General features: G+C 38.1%; 1 protein-coding gene across 10 annotated transcripts in view; it reads left to right on the top strand.

The window, feature by feature from the left end:
• The window catches only part of Akap13 (A-kinase anchoring protein 13), a 285,104-nt gene that overhangs the window by 186,091 nt on the left and 77,339 nt on the right, over positions 1-21,674 (top strand). For 7 of the 10 annotated variants that reach the window (XM_027408158.2, XM_027408162.2, XM_027408161.2 and 4 more), the window contains 4 exons: positions 5,745-5,820; positions 8,836-8,972; positions 17,465-17,835; positions 20,324-20,377. In XM_027408158.2, the coding sequence (XP_027263959.1) occupies positions 5,745-5,820; positions 8,836-8,972; positions 17,465-17,835; positions 20,324-20,377 (638 nt within the window). The remainder of the gene's footprint in view (positions 1-5,744; positions 5,821-8,835; positions 8,973-17,464; positions 17,836-20,323; positions 20,378-21,674) is intronic. The other 3 variants (XM_027408164.2, XM_027408163.2, XM_027408166.2) reach the window with 1 other exon arrangement.

Genomic DNA, 21,674 nt, shown 5'->3' with positions numbered 1-21,674 from the left:
CATGCTCTATAATATAAATCATTTTTAAATGCTTCTTTGGGTCTTTGAAAGATGTGGGTAATGTTTTGTAAAGTCACTGACTTTGTTACTGCTAGTTGCACCACCAGATTACCTCTCTGGAGAGGATATTCTGTATAATGCTAGGGAAGCTACTGATTGTGTTCCACTTTTATGACTTTTTTTTTTCTGTACTAATGAGCAGAAATGAGCATATGGTTTGCATTTCATATGCAGTTGCTCACAAGTAATTTATTTCTCCTGTTGTCAAAAATAGGAAGAAAAATGTCTTTTAGCAAAGTCCTAATCCAACTTGGTGTGCATTAAATAAAATTCTTTTTTATCAGCACGGTGGTTTAGTATTTTGTCACTAGTGATCACAAATATAATGAGTATATATTGTATTCTAGAGAGGTCATTGTTTTCTCATTCTAATTATTCATCCATATGATAATGTGTTCATATTATTTAGAAATTCAGTTGAATTTCAATGAGATTAGAAAATTAAAGTGCTTGTAGAAACCATTTTATACTTTTTGTTGAGGGTCTAATTTATATGTAAAATATCCAGTGGTTTAGGGATATAGTTAAGTGGTAGATCACTTGCCTATGGGCCACAAAGCCCTGGGTTTAATCCTTAGCTCCAAGATACATGTGTGTACACACACACACACACACACACACACACACACACACACACACACACACACAGTTTGCATTTGCATTTTGGTGCATTTTAGTAAATATTAAATTGTATAGTCACTGTTCCGTCACATAGGAGTACATTGATTCAACTCAAAATTCTTCTGTCTGGTTTCCCTTTCTCTCTGTCAATCACTAACATGACTTCTGGCACTGAAGCTTTGCCTTTTCTAAATGGCATACGGATGAAAACTGGTAGGTTCCTGGGTCTAGACTTTTCCCTCTGCCTCTTGGAATAATACTATTAAGATTGGTCCATATTGTTTTAATCAGTGTATCATCCCTTAGGAATATTGCGTTGTGTGTACATATGACAGGTTATTTCTGTCGGTCTGAATCTATCATGACTTAAGCTGCTATTAAAAAGTCTTAGTGTGGGTAGGAATATGTTTAGGACTAGCAAGATTGTGCAGTAGGTAAAGGTGCTTGCTACCAAGCCTGATGACCTGAGTTTGATAACAGGGATCTATATTGTGGTATTCGAGAACCATCTGCCTCAAGTTGTTCTTTAACCTACACACACACACACACACACACACACACACACACTGGCATAAGTGTGCATACACACATGGTGCATACACACATGGTGTGTGTGTGTGTGTGTGTGTGTGTGTGTGTGTGTGTGTGTGTGTAGAATTTAAAGAAAGATCTTTCTTGGATTAATAACTTAGTCCATTGCTGGGTGGAATATAAGTATGTGTTTGCTATTACAGGAACTTCTAGCCTAGTTTGGAAATTTTGATTTGCCTTTCACATGACATCAGCAGTACGTCCATGTTTACTTTATATTCTGGCCAACACTCTTTACTATTAGTCTTTAATTTTTCTGTTCTAGTGGGCATTTATTTATATGCCTTTAAGATTGACTTTTTTTAATGTTGTATGTGTATGCAGGTACCCCCAAAGGCCAGAAGAGGGAATCAGATTCCCTGGAGCGGGAGTTACAATTAGTTATGAGCTGCCTTACATAGGCTTCCTCTGGAAGAGCAGCAGGCACCCCTAACCACAGAGCAGTCTCTCCAGCCTCTTTGTTAATGTTTTTCTGTTGAACTGACATTGCTAGGAATGCTTTCTCATGCATATATTGTGTTCATGCTGTTTTTTGGTTTTTCAAGATGGGGTGTTACTGTGTTGTATGACCCTGGTTGTCCTAGATCTCACTCGGTAGACCAGGCTGGCCTTGAACTCACAGAGATCTGCCTGCCTCTGCCTCCTGAGTGCTGGGATTACATGTGTGCCAACACCACTACCTAGTTTTTCTATTAGTGTTCTGATCATTTATTTTAGTAAATGTCACATTTTACCAAGTTGCTTTCCCCTTTTGGTATTCCTCAGTTTGTGAGTTTTGTAGACAAAATTGAATTTTTAAATTATTTATTTTTGAGACTATAATGTATTTATATCATTCCCCCTTTCCTTCCTCCATCAATTGCTGTTATGTATATATCTTTTCTTTTGCAATGCCATGATAACCTTTTGTTCTTGGATTTAACCCACTGTTGGCACTATGTTTATCTTACACATGTATTGCCTAAGTCAGGGTATCAAAACTTTTGCTCCTGACTCTTCTTCACCATTGTCCCTAACTAAGAGTGATTGATTATTGTTGTTCGGTTTTTAACTGGTTTTGATATCAGTAATGCTGGGCCCAGAAAATAAGCTGTGTAGTTTATCTGTTTCCTGAAAGAGATTGTGTAAAATTTGTATTATCTCTTCTGAAGCATTCATGGGATTCACTAGGAAACCTCTCGGCCTGGGGTTCCCTTTAAAGCAAAGTTTTTTGTTTTTGTTTTTGTTTTTTTTGGGGGGGGGTTTTGGTTTGTTTTTTCGAAACAGGGTTTCTCTGTGTAGCCCTGGCTGTCCTGGAACTCATTCTGTAGACCAGGCTGGCCTTCAACTCACAGAGATCCACCAGCCTCTGCCTCTTGAGTGCTGGAATTAAAGGTGGGCACCACCACCACCCGACTAAAGGAAAGTTTTAAACTATGAATATTCGAGTTATTTATGTCATCATGCATAAATTAGATTTAATGAATTTTACACATAATGTTGACAATAATCCTTTATTATCCTCCCAGTGTCTGTAATCTGTGGTTTCCCTCTTGGATTCCTGGTACTAGTAGGTAGCTAGTAATCCTTCTCATCTGGGCAGTTAGGGTTTTGCTGATACTATTGCCCAGCTTTTCTGATTGTTGAAACTAGCTGTTTTTCTGCTCTATGAAACACTGAGTGCTGTCTATTTCCATTTTTACTTGCTGGTTTTGGATTTATGTGCTGTTTACTGATTGTTTTCTCCCTTTTATTGAAAGTAAACTTTTTTTCCTCATATAATATACTCTAATTATAGTTTCTCCTCCCTCTACTCCTGCTAGCTCCTCCTCCCCTCCAGATCCATCCCCTTCCTGTCTTATTAGAAAACAAACAGGCTTCTACAGGATAATAATAAAATAAGACAAAATAAGATAAAATAAATACTAACACATCAGAATAGAACAAAACAAATAAACAGAAGAAAAAGAGCCCAAGAAAAGGCAGAAGAAATAGATATAGATGCATAAAAACATTAAACTGGAAACCATAATGCATACCTAAATGATCTGTAGGGTAAACAGAGAAAAAATGCATAAAACAAAATAAAAATAACAAATTCTTTAAAAAAAAAAAAAGGGGAAAATCCGTGACACACCATTATGAGACAAGGAAAACCCCCAAAGTTGCCCTTGACTTCATTTTCTGTTTTCCATCTACTACTGGACATGCAGTAGATTAGTTTGTTTCCCTAGTGAGACTCTCTTATAGGAAACCAGATTTTCATTTGCAAGTGGTTATCAATTGGAGATTGCTTCTGGGATGGGGGCATATGTCCATTTCTTCATTTAGCTCTAGTGCAGGCCCTGTGCAAGCTGCCTCAGTCTCTATGAGTTCTTTTGTATGCCAGCCCTGTTGTATCTAGAAGGCCTAGATTCCTTGGTGTCCTCCATCCCCTCTAACTCGTATGCTCTTTGCTCCTCCTCTTGTGCAGAGTTCTCTGAGCCCTTAGGGGAGGGATTTGATCAGATATCCCATTTAGGAATGAGTGTCATAAGGTCTCGTATCTCTGCACATTATCTGGCTGTGGATCTCTGTGTGTCTTAGTTGGGGTTTCTAGTGCTGTGATGAGATACCATGACCATGGCAACTCTTACAAAAGGAAACATTTAATTGGGTGGCAGCTTATAGTTCAGAGGTTCAGTCCATTGTCGTCATGGCGGGAAACCTGGCAGTGTGCAGGCAGGCAGAATGCTGGTTACATCTTGATCAGAAGGCAACAGGAATTTGTTCTGTAACACTGAGGGATGCTTAAGCAAAAGACATCTCAAAGCCTGCCCCCACGGTGACACACTTCCTTTAACAAGGCCACATCTCCCAATAGTGCCTGTGAGCTCATGGGGGCCAATTACATTCAAACTGCCATACTGTATTTGTTCCCATTTGCTGCAGGAGGAAGTCCCTCTGATGATGGCTGTATAAGGCAGCATTCTTATGAGTATACCAAGGTCATTAGGAACTATTTTATTGTTCTTTTTTTTTTTGTAGACCAATAATAATATTTGGTTTTATCCAAGGTCCCTGGGCTGTCTAGTCTCAGCTTCTTGGTCACCTCAGCAGTGCCAGGTATAGGCTCCATTTCGTGGAGCGTGCCTTCAGTCAAATCAGATGTTGGTTGGTTATTCCCACAAACTTTGTGCCACCATTGCACTAGCATGTCTTACAGGCAAGAAATCATTATAGATCCCGGGTTTTGTGGCTGGGTTGGTGTTTATTTATCTTTCTCCTGGGACTTCTTTAGTGAAGGCATTTTAAAGTGTTAAATTTTTGTTCTAAGCAATGCATTAGTGATACCAGCAAATTTTTATATGGAAGCTTAAATTTGTATTCAGTTCAACATATTTTCTTTAATATTTCTTGTAGGAGCTGTGAGTTACTTAGTGGTGTTTTCTTTTTTTAGTAGTGTTTTCTTTGCAAAAACTTTTTTTTTTCCTTTTTTAAGATGTGGGGTCCAGGCTTTTGATTTGGGTTTCTGGTTTAATAGTGTGAAGTTTTAAAGCTGTTACATATGCAGCTTATCTTATGTATTAGAGCCCAGAAGATTTATTTTATTTTGAGTTATTTTGTGTGTCACCATATGAACATTCCAAGTAGAATGTGCCCTGCTGCACGTTCTGTGTGTTAGGTCGGACTGTTGGATGTCTCTGAAGTTTTCTAGATCCTTGTATCTATCTACTTGTTCTGTTAGGTACTGAGAACAGACTGTTGAAATGTTTAATGTTAATTTAAAAACACATATTTCTTAAACATCAATGTAAGTAGGAGGTTGTAATGATAAGGTAGTTAAGCAGTGTGTCTTAAGTGATAGAGTGTGTTTGCATTTCCAAGCCTTGCACACTTACTCTGGGTGCCATTCCTGCTGTGTTTTATCCTTCTGAACCTGCTGTCTTTGGTTTAATAGATGTGATAACAAACTTCCTGTAGCTATTATGACCATTTGATGAGAAAATGAGTCAAGAATTCTTTTTGGTTTTTCAAGACAGGGTTTCTCTCTATAGCCCTGGCTGTCCTGGAACTCTGTAAGCCAGGCAAGTGCTGAATTCTTAACATCGTATCTGGTGTATAGTTGTTCTTAAATGGGGACTGTTTTGTATTTTTAAAATTATCAAATTTTGTATGCTTTTCAAAACTTAAGTTGTGGCGACAAATATTTGGTTTTAGTATTCTTTCTTTGTATTTGTTATTTTTTTTAAACCCATGATCTGTACTGTGGCTTGCCTTTTGTGAGTCTTTTCTCATTGCTTTTGTATGACAATATTGCTGAAAATCTTCTTAGAGCTTTTAGTTCAATGTAGATTGCCTTGTTTATGCCACAGTAGAGTTTGTTTTCTTTTTTGACATAATTTTATCTACCTTGCAATAAAATACTAACAGTCAGAGGGTGTAAACAATGCAAACTTTCTGGAGCTACAAAGTTACCATATTGTCTGACACAAATTGTTTTTCTCTTCCAGATCAACCGAGAAAGCTGGTGTACCATAGAGCCATGCCCTGAAGCAACATCTCTTTTGACTTCCAAACAGAGCTCAGGTAGGCCTGTTCATAGTCCTTCTCTAGAAGAAATAATTTGATGTTGTGATCTGCCCTTCCAGGGTACATTACACAGCAAACTAGAAGAAGACATATAAATGTATAGTGTAGTTTTGTAAGCATGGTTTCCCAGTTGAAATAAAAGCACTAAAGGTTTCCTTAATTTTATTTTTGAAATCATTAGTAATTTTAGTGATTATGTGACTTTATGAGTTGTTACTCATTTGTAAAGCAATGTGGTGGTATATAATTATAAACATGTTTTGCTGGGAACCAACCTATGGATCTTAATTTTAGCTGTGTTGATGCAAAAACAAAAGAAACCGTAGCTCTTGCCTCAATGGGAGTAAGAGATAGTTTATTCTAGAGCCAAATTTGAGTGACCATACCCCAGGAACACAGACAGGTTACCCCAAATTCCATGTTCCAGTGTAGAAGCACTTTCATTAAAGAAGTTTTTATATCAATAAAACATAGAAGCCATAAATCAAAATACCTTTTTAAATACATTGGTGGAAACATCAGAGAGGTGGCTATAGCAAGATGAGTGATGCTCTGCTTTCAGCCTCAAATGCCATCTGATCATATTTTTAGCTGTGGGTTTGGTGGAACGTGGTGGTCTGCTATGTTTATAGATTCCAAAAGGTTTTTTCATCTGTTAGTCATAGGATATTAGTTCCAATGTAGAGGTGGACAGGGAATAGCTATTCTGGGGGCTAAAGCTAGTCAAGATAAGGTACTTAATCTCTAAACCCACAACATTCCAGCTTTTCCCCATCACAGCAATCATAATCAATCTGTCTTTGCAGACATAGCTTCTTTCCAGGAAATCTCATTGACAGAGACATACTGGTGTCATATGGGCAGGAGAGCTTTGAAAATGCATGATACCTTGGTCCTGCCCTTAGCAATTCAGATTTATTAGGCTGGGATATGTCCTCGGCATCCACTAGAATCCTTTTTAGGCTCCTTCTGTTTTCTTGAGTAGGCAGAATTGAGAATTCATACCCATACATTTTAGCAACAACAAATAGAATGAAGATCATGCCTCGTTAGGAATTCTAACTTTACCCCAGGTTCAACCAGTTCTGCCATGAGATTCATTCCCCAATATCTAGGTTCCATTGTCTTTCATCTGTGAGGTATTACTAGGCTGCCTCCTAGAGTACTGTTGCACAAACAACAGTTGAGTAACTGTCTCTGAGCTCACTCCTGTGTTGGCTTCAGCACTGCCGAATGATGAGTAACACTTTGTAGTTTTAAGTTCTCCAGTCTCCTCCTCCAACAAAGCCTCTATTTACTGTTCAAGTTTTTACTAATCTGCTTTAGAAATCATCGATGTTTTCTTCTGTATTTTTCACACTTCTTGGGGTGCTATTTCGGAATATTCTATATGGTTTTATGTAGGGCCTACAAATTCAGTTCAAGGGTGTTGGAAGTAAAAGTATACCAGCACCTATGTTTTGGTTCCTTTAGCTGTCAGGGACTTTTCTGAAAGTGTAACCAGCCACCCAAGACTGAAACTTCTGCCATGTGATTGTTGAGTAAAGTCTTGGGATTTGAATATTAGTAATACGGAAGGACCTCTAGACATCATGGCTCAGTCTACTTCTTTAAGGAACTGGATTTAAGTTGCAGTCTTTGTCAGGTCATAATCCATAATCGTGAATTGTTAAAACACCCCTTTACAGTATAACTCCCAGAATAAGCTTTAGTCATACTTTAAGCTTTAATGAAACCTGAACTTCATTTAGGCATGTGTATCACATACCTGCAGTGTGCTCCATCCATGCCAAATGTCTAGTTAGTACACTTCTAATTTGCTGTTAACTGTCAGTGTGACTCTTTGGGGATGTACTAGTCATCCATTTTTATTGGTATAGAAGTAAAGACCTACAGGGGTAAATTGCATGGGATTTTTCTTTTAAACAAGATCCATCTAAACATTCTAAAATTGGTGTTCTTTGCTCTTGTTTCCACTTCATACTTTAATGTATTCCATAAAGGCGGTGTAGGGAGAAAGTAAGGATTCTGTTTCTTTTGAAAATATCCCAGCATATGTGACATGGGGTGGGCATTAAGTTTGCCTTTAGGGATCTCTACCCCAGAGAAGGTCACGGTGGAGCTGTAATGATTTATGGTTGTTCTTCTACTGCTTTTCCCCCTCCATATTGTTCTTTCCTACAAACAGCTAATTTAACCTCACACATTAACCTCTTATCCCAAACTTGGCTTGAAACCTTATGCTAGCTTGGCTTTATTTTATTTTATTGGGTGAGGTACTCCTACCAGATGTGAATCTGTGGATTTTTTTTTCATGAAAATATATTCTGTGGGTTTTCTTTTCTCAGCTGACATTTAAACATTGTCTTATATGATTGTCAGGTAGCCCTCTAGCAGCTCAACATAGCTGAGGTGTTGCTGTGACAACAGTTTCTTTCCTTAGCACCCCCATTTCCCTATGGAGGGTTTTTTTGGTGTTTTCCAGGTAGCAAAAGAGGCAGGAATAGAAATACCACAAACTTACCAACTGTACTAAGTTATTGCATACTGTGTAAAATGGTGTGGGGGCTAAAATACCTATAAGTAAGGTCTTTTGGAGAAACCATACTATTTCCATTGAACTTTACCATTATGAAATTATCCACAAAGCTCATAATTGTAACTCATAGGTACTGCCTCCTTATTATGGTACTCTTCATATAATTCTGCAATGAAATTGTCTCTTACTGTGTTCATTTGTGCCACAAGACTGTGAATAGCCCATTCTGCAAGAACAAATTAAACGTCTTCCCAGAACCTAGCCAAATGCCTAACAGAAAAGGGAACTATGTCAATTAATATACCTGAAAGCTACTAATTAGACAGTGACCTTTCTAACTTTGTGAATATCTGAAATGGAAGAAAGGCTGGGAGAGCAAAGAGGTGGGTGAACAATAGAGAACATGACTAAGTATTGGTATGAAACAGAAAGTGGATTTTTAAAAAATTGGTTAAATAAATGTTCTTTTTCAGAATGTGAAAGCTTCTTAGATGTTGGACTGAGCACGGAGTGTGCATCAAAAGAAGGTGTGCTTCAGAGAGGGTCGGGGAGTGATTCGGACCTCTTTCACTCACCCAGCGACGAAATGGACAGCATCATCTTCTCAAAGGTATTAGAGGAGCCTTCCATTCATTTTGACCAACAGTTCTTCTACTCTCATTTGGCCTTACTGAAGCCCTTTTTCTGTGATTTTCCCCTTGTTCTCATTGCCTTCCCAAGACTTTAATGTTTGACTCTAGCTAATGAATTGTGATCCATGTAGGCCATGTATTCTGAGTGACTGTGGGGGATTTATTTTGTTTTGCCTACCTGCTTTCTTCTCTCCCTCCCTTCTCTTTCTAAGCTGAAACAAACAGCCTGGCTGGATCACTCACAAAGGAGTGTAAATATTTTGTTTAAAGAAGGAAAAAATCCATACTGCCAGTGCTTAGAAACAGGCCTTGGGCAGATTTATTAGATTTATCTTCTAAAAAATCATGGGTGGTTACATGAGTGGTTTGAAGCTTGCATTGAAGTCAGAAGGCATGGGAGTTCCTTTAGAATGAACTAAGTCAGATGACAGTGAACACCCTTTAGTGGTTAGGAAGGGACCGCAGCTCAGACTGTATGATGTCATATATATAAACTAACCATAGAGTCATTCTGATTAATGTGTGGATACCTGAAACTCACTGCTAAGTTTGGTGACATCATCCTTCATCCAGACTGCTTAATTGGAACTTTCTAGATCTACAGTAGAAGCTTTCTCTCTAATGAAGAGCTGGGGAAGATGGAGGTTGGAGCTTGGGATTGTTTCTGTGTACAGCAAGTTCTGTTTTGTCCTCTAAGAGGCCATTCCCACAGCAGAGAGGGCAGGACATGCTGTACTCAATTACATGCCACAAGTGGTTTTCCTAATAATAAGGACTGAAGGGGCAAAACCACTGTAGCAGCTATGAAAAAGAGTCTTCCTTCTGGGTTTGTGACTTTGAAGAAGTTCTGAGAGCAGTTTTGTTAGTAGGTGATTAAGCAGTTCAAGACAATGTGGTGTTCCTGTGTTTAACTGTTATGGTACAGGAACAAGATCATATAATTCAAGAGTTCTGCTCTTTTCATTTTTGTCCATCAGTGAGTGCTCACATTCCAATTGTTCTTCCCTAACCCTCCATTTCTACGCTGTTCCTTTGATTGTCTTCTGAAGGCAAGGAAAGATACATGATACGACTTTAGGATTTCTGTCTTGTCATTTGCTGGCCAGGTTGGTGGTGCATGCTGTAATCGCAGCACTCAGGAGGTTGAGGTAGCAGGCTTGTGAACTTGATTTAGCCCAGTCTTGAGGGGCTTAGGGGAAGATTTGCCTTTGAAATCAAATAGGAAGAGGAAAGGTTTTTTGCCTGCCTGGCTGGCTGGCTGCTGCCTTCCCTCCCTCTCTTCATTTTCTCCCTATGCTCTTAGCAATTGCATTTTTTTTTTTAATTACAGTTTTGGGAGAGGAGGGATATGTGCTTCAGTGCTCTTGTAGAACTCAGGATAAAAATTCTGTCTTTCAAATTGGCTCATAATGACTGGAACTGAGTAATGAATACTTAAGATATTATCAAACGATTATGTATGCTTGTGTGTTCTGATAGTAAGAGGGTAGTGGTTTTGTTTTGGTTTTGGTTTTTGGGTTTTTTTTAAGTATTTTTTTAAGATTTATTTCTTTATTGTGTATATACTATTGTGTATATACTATACCAGAAGAAGGCCCCAGATCTCATTTCAGATGGTTGTGGGCCACCATGTGGTTGCTGGGAATTGAACTCAGGACCTCTGGAAGAGCAGCCAGTGCTCTTAACCTCTGAGCCAACTCTCCAGCCCTGTTTTTGTTTTTTTTTTTTTTTTTTAAGATTTATTTTTATATCTAAGTGTGTTAGGAGTATGGCTCATGGAGGCCAGAAGCAGGCATTGGATTCCCTGGTTCTGGAGTTAGGAATTGTATAAGCTGTCCAATATGAATTCTGGGAACTGAACTTAAGTTCTTTGGAAGAGCAGCAAATGATCATTAATGCTGATCTCTCTAGCTTAAGTTATGTTTTTTAAGTTGAATAATCTTCCTTCAGGAAATACTTGTTTACGTACCTCAATTGTATATAACATGTAGACAGTTCCTAGTGTTACCCTCTCCTTGGAGAGATAATTATTTCTGATCACTGAATTGCATGGTTTGCTTACCTTAAAAAAAAAAAATCAGAATTTTCTGTACTTTAACATCTTATTCAAGCTATTAAAAGCTTGCAGGAGATATTCATATAAAGAACCTTTGCTAGATACTTCACATTTTTCCTGGGGAGAGTAGACAATATTTATTTTTAAAGCTGAAACATGTACCTCAGACAAACTTCTTACCTACATTGTAAACTGGAGTGCCTAGAGAAAAGCCAGGCAGGGCAGATGAACTTTTGCCTTCATGCATGCATAAGAATGTCCAGATGGCCTGGGGCCAGGTGGGGTGGGGTGGGGCTGGGGGTGGGGTTGTTTCTTCATTTCTTCTTCCAAAGCTATGAGTGACTGGAGTCTTTAGAATAACTAATTTTCCTAGCATTTATAAAATGAAGGGCTAGTTAATAGTAATTGACAAGGCATTGACCAGAGATATATAATTTCATTGGTCCAGCAACCAGGTAGGTAGCTTTGTCTCTTATACCATATAGGGAATAGGTTTTGGTTGGTATGTACTGGCTAGTTTTATGTCAACTTGACCCAGTCATTTGAGAAGAGAGAATCTCAATTTAGAAAATGTCCCCTACCAGGTTGGCCTGTGGCCAAGCCTCTGCTGCATTTTCTTGATTGTTGATTGATGAGGGAGGGCCTGGTTCACTGTCAGTGGTGCCACCCATGGACGACTGGTCCTGGGTTCTATAAGAAAGTAGGTTGAGCAAGCAGTGAGGACCAAGGCCTGGAAGCAGCACCCCTCCATAGTCTATGTATCAGCTTCTATCTCCAGGTTCCTGCCCTGTTTTGAGTTTCTGCCTTGACTCCCTCTGTGTTGGATGTCATGTGGAACTATAGGTGAGATAAACCCTTTCTTCCCCAAGTTGCTTTTGGTCATGGTGTTCTATCACAGCTATAGAAACCCTAAGACAATTGGTAAAGAGGTTTGCCTAAAACAACTAAGTAACAGAATTGAGACTTGACTGTAAGGTTTCTTCCCGATTTGTTGCTCTGTTTTCAGTCTTTTCAATGTGGCTCTAAAACCCAGTGATTTAAGTCACTATGTTGGTAGATTAAACCATCAACTGCTCTCTTAAAGTCATTCCACTCTGGCCATTGTTGCAGTATGTGCTGTGCAATGACACATTCTCACTGTGTCTTCCCAGGGCCTTTCCCTCCTCTCTTTCAGTCTTTTGGGGGGTTGGAGAGAGACTTGAGGCAAACCATTGCAACATGCTTTTCTGTGAACTCTGAGTGGTACATTAGGTCACTTCCTGCAGCCATTTGTTTATCTCTAACCCTTAGGAAGTCTCTTTAACAACGTGTACCTCCTGGGAAATGTGACTCTTTGGTGAGTGTTAAGAGTTTCATGTTTATTCTTACAAACATTTGTTGGTTCTTAAGGTCAATTTTAGATCAGCAGCCTAAAACTTATACTTTGTTTTTAAAGTGAGATGATTATTTTTGGCACTAGCTCGGAAAATATAGTTGGTGTACATCACTCTGATCTGAAACTTAAGATTCTTAGAATACTCTGTATTAAAAGATTATGTGATTTGGGGCATGTGATGAGTGTCTAAAAGTGAGCTGTTGTTTTTCAAGATAGTATATCTTATGTGTAAAATAAATAATAAGTACTTGTTGAATAAATGAAGGGCTGTTTGTTTAACAGTACTAAACATGATTGCTTCAGGTGTAGTATCAATATATAAAATGTGTTTTTGTCTGTCTTGTGTTTAGTTTATCTTTCTGTAGGTACAAACATAGATTTTATAACTTTCTAAGAGTTTTGGGCATTTCCCCCAAAATAATGTATTATAAAACCCAGAAAAAAATATAGAGCTGTTGAATCTTACAGGGAGCACCATATACTTACCTTCCAGCTTCTGTTTGTTTACTTATTACATAGCTGCGATTCTGTTCATTACCAGTCTGCCTAAAACTGATGGTACATTTCAAAACAAATTGCAGGTTGTCAGAATGTGTCAAAGAATTTACCCATACACATCATGGATAAATTCTTAGAAGCAGTATTTTTCTATAGTTGTGAGATTGGGGGTGTGCATTTTACACACACACACGTCCTCAGGATCCAGTTGCTTTTGCTAATTACATCCTTCACCTTTGTAACCTGGAGCAGCTGCACAGACACATATGCTGTAAACCTAACTATGGAAAGGCTCCTCAAAACCCTCCAGAAGAAACACAAAAGATGTTTTTTCTCTGATTCACAGAAATGGGATCTGAAGAACATTGTCCTCCTGTACAGCCCTAGGGGTGGAATTCTTAGTCATACAAAAAAACTGGCCATCTTGCTAGTGTTCTCACTCGTGATGCATGAGAATCCCAGTCACTACATCCTTAGTAACAAACACAGTTGTTATAATTTTAGCATTTCTGGTATCCATGCAGTGTTATCTCATTATGGTTTTGATTTGTATTTCCTGACAACTAGTGATATTAAACAGATTTTCACATGTCCATTGGCAACTCATGTCTTCCTGTATAGAGTGTCTGTTCATATCTTTGCCCATTAGAATAATTGGATTATTTGTTGTTACAGATGGGTGGATGATATATATCCTGGATACTGCTCCTTTGTTAGATTCATGATTTGCAAATATTTTCTCTTTTATCACTTGACTATTCACTTATGTTTTGGTTAGCTAAAATTTCTAATTTGATGGGGCATAATTTGACAGACTCTTTTATGTCTTCCCCTGTTGGCTTTTCTGTGCCTGTGTTGATGTTTTGTTTTAAAGATTTATAGTTTTGGCTTTTATTTTCAGAATTAAGATATATCTCAGTATTATATTTGAATTTTAACAATCGGTCTGTGATTTATTCAGGGTGATTCAGACCTACTTGCTTTTAGAATCATGTGAAGAGCTTAAAAGGTGGAGTGGCAGCACCTGGCTCTGCCAGCTGACCAGCAAAATTAGAGTCCTGGGTTGTTTTCTCACCTCTACAAAGGAGCTGAGAGTATTTGCTAAATAAAATAATGGGAAAGATTAAAAGGGATAACATATCTAAATCACTAATGAACCCTCACAAGAAAGACATACTGTCAAAAACTACCAAGGAACTCATGAAAATTTAAAAATAAAAAATAAAACCTCACATGAGATAAGTACCTAATAATTATGGATCGAATTTATATCACAGTTGCTTAATAGTAGTAATAGTTTCTAAGATTTTAAATGTATAATGTCATTTTATTTAGGCCTTTCCATTAAGTTAAGCAAAACTGTCTGTTGACCATTTTATGACCCAGCTACTGCCCTCAGATAGAGCTGTCTATTTAGGGTCATTGCATGTACAGAGCAGCCACACTAATGCCTGTTTACTGTGTAGAGTACTCATAGGGACTTTAGCTACCCTGATGTTTGCCTTTGCAAATTCTCAGTATTATACAAAGTCTAAGGAAATAATTGTGGTAGACATGTGTGCATGTATGTATGTGTATATTTCCAGTCCTGCATTCAGGAGAAAAAAATGAGCATAAAAACTCAAGGAAGAAATGATTTATTGGTCAGCCTCAGGTGTAGCTCAATTCTCCAACGTTTTTCCTTTTTAATATGCATATCTGCTCCCTCTCACTCCCACCTCTTATGTTTACTTTTTCAGTCTCTTTGATGCAGGGGGTGGGGAGAAGGGCTTGAATTATGTTAAGACCCTAGATAACTAGTTTTTATTCCACATAAGTCAAATATTATGAATTGATGCCATGGTACCATTCCTCTAGACCAGTGGTTCTAAACCTTCGTAATGCTTCGACCCTTTAATACAGTTCCTCATCTAACCCCCAATCATAAAATGATTTTGTTGCTACTTTATTACTCTAATTTTGCTACTACTATGAGTTGTAATGTAAATACCTGATATGCAGGATATCTGATATGCAACCTCTGTGAAAGTATCATTCAACACCCAAAGGGGTTGCAACCCACAGGTTGAGAACTGCTACTTTTGGCAAATATTTTGGGATCCATGATCTCTTTAAAGAACAACTAACAGCCGGGTGTTGGTGGCGCACTCCTTTAATCCCAGCACCCGGGAGGCAGAGGCAGGCGGATCTCTGTGAGTTCGAGGCCAGCCTGGTCTCCAGAACGAGTGCCAGGATAGGTTCCAAAGCTACACAGAGAAACCCTGTCTCAAATGCCCCCCCAAAAAAAAAAACAACTAACATACTAAAGAGCTCTTAAGGATAACTTCAGATTTTAGACTTGAAACATCTTGTTAAAGGTTAAAAGCGATAACTTTCTCGCTTCTAATATACAAGTAGAAATACATTGGGGATGAGGTATAGTAAATAGTGAAAGTAATAGTTTTTACATCTTATATATATTGCTGTACTGAGTAGATCTAGAGACTAGAATTTTCTTTTGAAAAGAATTCAAATTCCTAAAAATCTTTAATTTCTTCTACTGTGTATCATCTATGATTTAGGCAGTGCTTTTCCATAAGCCTTAAACTAACGCTTTTGACCAGGCAGTGGTGGCGCATGCCTTTAATCCCAGCACTTGAGAGACAGAGTCAGGAGGATCTCTCTGTGTGTTCAAGGCCAGCCTGGTCCACAGAGCTAGTTCCAGGACAGCTAGAGATGTTAAACAGAGAAACCCTGTCTCAAAAAACTTCACAGATCCAAAAAGACGATGAATTTATGTCTTGAATAATAGAGAGGATATGTCCTCATGCCAGCACCCAGGAGGCTTAGGTCAGAGGATCTGGAACTCAAGGTCAGGCTTGGGTACCACAGGGAGATCCTGTCTTAAGACAAAGAGGAGGTGGCATTCTTATTAGATAGAATGGAATGGCTAAATGTCGTGCATCTGTTAGAGTAAATATGACTACTGTAGAAAATACATAATAATATATGAAGCTGACTTCTGGTTAGGGTACTCACAATTTTCTCTGTTCTTTTTATTATTTTTTACATTTATTTACTTATTTATTTAGCATGTGGGTGTGCATGTCCATGCCATGGTGATTATGTAGAGGTGAGAGGAAAGCTTGGAGAGGCAGCTCTGAAGACCTGATGACTCAGGTCATTATTGGCCAGATGTGCCTTTGCCTGCTGAGCCATCCCACCATCCCACCTGAAATTTTCTGTATGACAGGGATAATAGAAGAGCATGGTAAAATTGGGAGCCTGTTTTAAAGGTTTCTTTCTCTTTTTTTTACTATTTTATTTAAATTAGAAACAAGATTGTTTTACATGTCAATCCCCATTCCCTCTCCTTCCCCTCCTCCCCTGCCCCCCACTAATACCCTACCTATCCCATACCCTTTCTGCTCCCCAGGGAGGGTGAGGCCTTCCATGAGTGACCTTCAGAGTTTGACATATTTTTTGGAATAGGGCCTAGGCCCTCCCTGGTGTATCTAGGCTGAGGGAGTATCCCTCTATGTGGAATGGGCTCCCAGAGTCCATTCCTAAGCTAGGAATAAGTACTGATCTACTACAAGAGGCCCCATAGATTTCCGAGGTCTTCTCACTGACACCCACCTTCATGGGGTCTGGATCAGTCCTATGCTGGTTTCCCAGCTATTTTCTTTCATGTCACCAAATGTCTTGATTAAGGGTGTACTACTTGATTAAGCAGTGGGTCATTCTGCATGCTTTCCCTGTTTCCTCCTGTTCCTTGTCCAGTGAAAAGCCAGAATAACCTTTTAGTCTTTTGTTGAATATGAAATGGAATTAATCTTTCCTTCACTCATCATATTGGGCACTGGATGTCTCTTAATACTAGAGAATGTCAAGCCACTGGGATAAGATTTGCATAACTCCTTTTAGGTACTAGAGTTTAGCCAGGAAAGGAACATTGTCACTTTATTAAACACCTACTAATCAGGATTATGTTAGGTGTTTTGGCTTCAGAACACTCAGCCGATTCCCTGTAAAGTGAGAAACAGTAGCATTCTTCTGTTTATGTTCTTGTGGCAGACGTTTAGTGGAATTAAAACTATTAGGCAGTTTTCATAAATAAGCAACAGTCATATTTGGATTTGGAATAGTAAATTCTCTATCTTATTGTAGCTATAGAGGATGGCTTGTTTCAGTGAGACCTTATAAAAACCTAGTATAATAAGAGCTTAGAGTTTCATATAGCCGAAACCTTTGATACTAATGGTTTTCTTCATTTTGGTTGATGATGGGTTGAAAGAACTAAACTAAGAGTTGTTTTTTCTCTATTAAAAAGAAAATTTAATGTGTCTTCCATATAGTCTAGTACCTTTAGTAAAATGACGAAGTTATATCTAGAACATTCCTCTATTGGAAGCCAGGGGACTTAAGAATTGAACTGCAGTCATGAATTTAAAAAAAAGAAAAAGATCAGCTTGCAGTCTGTTATGAAGCATTTGGCTTGGTCTGTCAGAACAGGGTTCTTGTTCTGTTGATTTCAACCCTGTGCGCTCTCTCTCTTACAGCCTGAGGAAGAGCAGTTGCTTTGTGATACCACAGGATCCAGTTCCTCTACAGATGACACAGCTTCGCTGGATCGACATTCTTCTCATGGCAGTGATGTGTCCCTTCCTCAGTCTTCAAAGTTAAATAGGTCAAGAAATCATCAAAGCTCCAATGGCTTTTTCAGCCATGGAGTGGGACCTGAGAGTCGGGAGAGTGAGAGTGAGCCTGCTGGCTCTGGTGAAATGGAAGAGGAGGAAATGGACAGCATCACTGAAGTGCCTGCAAATTGCTCTTTTCTGAGGAGCTCCATGCGATCTCTTTCCCCTTTCCGGAGACACAGCTGGGGTCCTGGGAAGAATGCAGCCAGCGAGGCAGAAATGAACCAGCGCAGGTAAGATGAGAGCTTGTATATTTCATGACTCACTATGTGTTCTCTTTTGAGAAGTATCTGGTAAAAAGTTTAAGGAGACACTGGTAGAGGAGAGGTAACCCAGACTTTGAAACCCTGGGCAGCCACTTGAGCAATGTAGGCTTTCCTTTCAATGTTTTTGTGGTAACACAAACTATTACTGTCACAGAGTGAATATTTAGTAAATGGTAAGTCCTATTGTTAACAGATTAGTCAATCAGTGAACTTCATGAATCTAGAAGGGAGAATTCTGTTAACTTTTCATTAATATGAAATCTTACCGTCTCAACACATCTAAGTGGTTTGGTGTTTTCCTGAGGATTACATCCATGTTTCTAATACAGAAATCTGATAATGTCTAAATTATCAATGTGTAATTCTCAAGAGGACCTCAAGACTCATGACATATACTAGTTGGCATTTTCATGTGTACCATAGTGTTTGGGGAATATTTACAAGTATTACCCAGCTTTCATCCTTCAGTTTGGCAGCAGCCTGTAAGAAGTTGGGTTGGCTTCTGACATCTGACTGTTGGAATTCTACAGACCAAATGCTGCAGCATCTAACAGGTTACCAGTGTGCTTGCCCAAGGGCTGTTTTACTTGCCTAAAGAGATGCTCTCAGCCAGGAAAAGAGGGTGCTGCTTGACTGAGTTTTGAAGTAGGGTCTTGCTAATCTAGCTGATATGGAACTCATTGTTTGGCACATGCTAGCTAGCCTTTAACTCTGGACAGTTCTCCCTAGCTTAGTCTTTGAGTTTCTGAGAATGCAGACAAGAGCTACCATACTCAGCTACTGACAGTTGATTTAAAACAATTGTTATAAATAACATAATCATTTGGGTTTTTTTTCTCTCTTCTCATTATATTATGGCTATAAGTACATGTAATCTTAATACAGTTGTCAGGGTTTTTGTTTTGTTTTGTTTTGTTTTGAGATGGAGTCTCTTGTAGCCAACGCTGGCCTGAGTGTCACTATGTAAGCTGGGCTTGGCCTCCTGATCTGCCTGCTTCCACTGTCCAAATGTTATGATAACAGGCATGCACCACCATATACCCAGATCTCCATTTTTTCTTTTCATATATATGAGTGCTTTACCTGAATATACATTTGTACCATGTGTGTGCATGGTGCCCAAGGAGGCCAGAAGAGGGTATCAAATCCTTTAAAACTAGAGTTACAGTTATGAGCCACAGTATGGGTGCTAGGAATCAAAACCAGGTCTTCTGGAAGAATAACTAGTGCTGTTAACTACTGAGCCATTTTCCTAGACCTTCATTTATTCTTTTAATCAGACAACACACATTGAGCATTCTTTTTATACTTGGCAGTATCCTAGGTTCTGGAGGAATAGTGGTAAACAAGATATTAATCCCCGCCCTTGCAGAACTCAGAATCAAACTCTGTACTTCATTGGCTTGCCAATTTTTTCAAACTCTTCATAGAAAATTGTCTTGACTTTGTTTTTTTAATCTTCTCCATGATTCGGGTGTTATTTTGAACATAGTTGAGGAGTAGAGGACTGTTGCACTTTACATCATCTGCAATAGAATCTAGGTTTCTAATCTCAGTCAAATCTTAGTACATTCCAGTATTATTCCATGGTTTTAGAGTAGCAGTCTAAAATAAGCAGTGCCTTATCTTGCTGTATTGTGTTTATAGCCCTTTGAAATCTCCGGTTATATAATTTCTAAATGCTTTTTCCCCAAGTTTTATAGATGCTTTTTCTTTTAAAACATTGATACAGACATCAGGAATCGTCTCCAGGTAGAAATTACTTCCTGAAGCCTGAGTAGCCTCATGATATGATGTCCTTGTCTTAGATGATAAAGGACTAATCAGGAAATTGGAATGTATTTTAGAAATACCATTTTTCTACATAACTCACTATAGATCTGTTTGTGGTAACTGATATCAGAGGTATATGTATTTGAATCATATAGATCAGATGAAGAAATTGAAGCCAGATTTGATGGCTCGCCCAAAGTTACATGGTGATCTTGGACTTCAGCCTGTATCATGCCTGTTTAAACTTAATGTAAAGGATTATCTAGTACTGTCTTAATGCCTCGAGATGCAATGGACTAGCAGTTAGGTTTAATCACTTTAATAATCTATTTTGTATAATATTACTTGTATATTTTATTATCTGAATTTTAAAGCCTGAAGGAAACCTCTTTTAATGTTTTGAATAGCACTTTTCTCTGATCCATTTATTTTCATTACTTATACTAATCTTCATAACTTGTCATCCAATTCACTCTCTGGAGTACAGAGGGAACAAAGGCTACCTTTTGTCAGGTATTTGGGGTTCTGATATTTTTGTCATTCCATTCTTTTGGTCTCTTCCCTCCTGTGCTGTTTGTCTTTGGGAAATATGTTTCTTCAAGGTGTGATCTCTGTGTTTCGTGCATTTGTGTATCATTGTGGTTCACCTCCATTATTGACCTCTTCCATCATTCATTTTCAGTTCAATGCAAGTTCTTGGGGATGTTGTCAGGAGACCTCCCATTCATAGGAGAAGGTACAGAGTTCACTAAATTGAACTAACCATGTCATCTCTGAGTGTGTACTAACAAGCATCTCATTCTGTTACAGTGACTGGACAATGTTTTTAAACATTTATGTCTGGCTCAGGAAAATAAAATATAGGTGCTTCTTGATTGCTATGTCCACGTGATAGAAAATAATTTCTTTAAAGTCCATTTCTAATTCTTAATTTATAATATACACCTCACTTACTGGCTCAAATGACTTTGAAATAGGGTCTCACCTGACTTTGTCTAGTTTTGTTTGCTTTTTGTTTGTTTTGTTTTCATGTTGTATCCTAGCTAATAGACCTGGGGGGATACTTTTTCTCTGTAACCATTAAAGAAAGAGAACAGCCAGGAATATATTTGTGTTCACTCAAGCGTAGGTTCTAAAATACTTTTGATACATTCTTGAATAATGTGAAGAAGGATTTTTTATTAGTTGGTCACCTGGTAATTGCTCTCCCATTGTTGACACTATTTTTAGAAAGCAGTCTGGCCTAAGCTTATACTGTTTTTTAATTGCTTAGTTATTTATCAAGTAAAAAGTGAAGCTAATATTCATAAACTAAGAACTAATTTCTAATTAAACATACTCAATTGCTTCATGTTTTCAAATTTTTTATTGTGTAAAGCTATTGACTTTTGTCCCATTGCCTAATAAAATCATTTAGATATCAGAAGTGTGATTCTTTTATTGTGTTTCTCATATAGAGAAACATTTGCAAAGATATTTTCATCTGTTTGCAGAATATTTGTGAGAAAGGCAAAATAGTAATCATCCTACTTTTTTTCCTATCATTTTCAAATGTATCTCCTTTAACTCCATATTTTAGAGGAAGTTTTGATCTTAAAGTCTAACATTTTCATGAACCTAAATGGTCATGATATCAGTTAGGTTCTTCATGTGAACAAATTATTAAATGCCTTTTTCAGCAGACCATATGTATAACTTTTAGAAATGTATTTGTTGCTGTCTCTGGATAAAGCTCCTCATTGGGAACTAACTGAAGCATGCACTAGATTACATGGTGAAGGATGACAAGTTGATGCCTGCAGCCCAAGCTGTACGCACCAGATTCATAACTTGAGTTTGCAATATATCCTAAGTTAAAAATACTCTTGTAGAAAGAACATGATTTCATAATTTCAAAATTTATAAAATTGAAACAGTCCAACAAGCATTAAAGAAGAAAGTTGTTCTCAAAAAACAAACAGATGAAGAAAACTGTACCTCCTAAATTTCAAAGCCCAAGAACCTTATGATTTTGGAGGCTCTCAGAAATGCAC

Source organism: Cricetulus griseus, chromosome 3, assembly GCF_003668045.3.
Source record: "Cricetulus griseus strain 17A/GY chromosome 3, alternate assembly CriGri-PICRH-1.0, whole genome shotgun sequence".
Lineage (NCBI taxonomy): Eukaryota > Metazoa > Chordata > Mammalia > Rodentia > Cricetidae > Cricetulus > Cricetulus griseus.
This window is presented reverse-complemented; position numbering and strand designations above follow the sequence as displayed.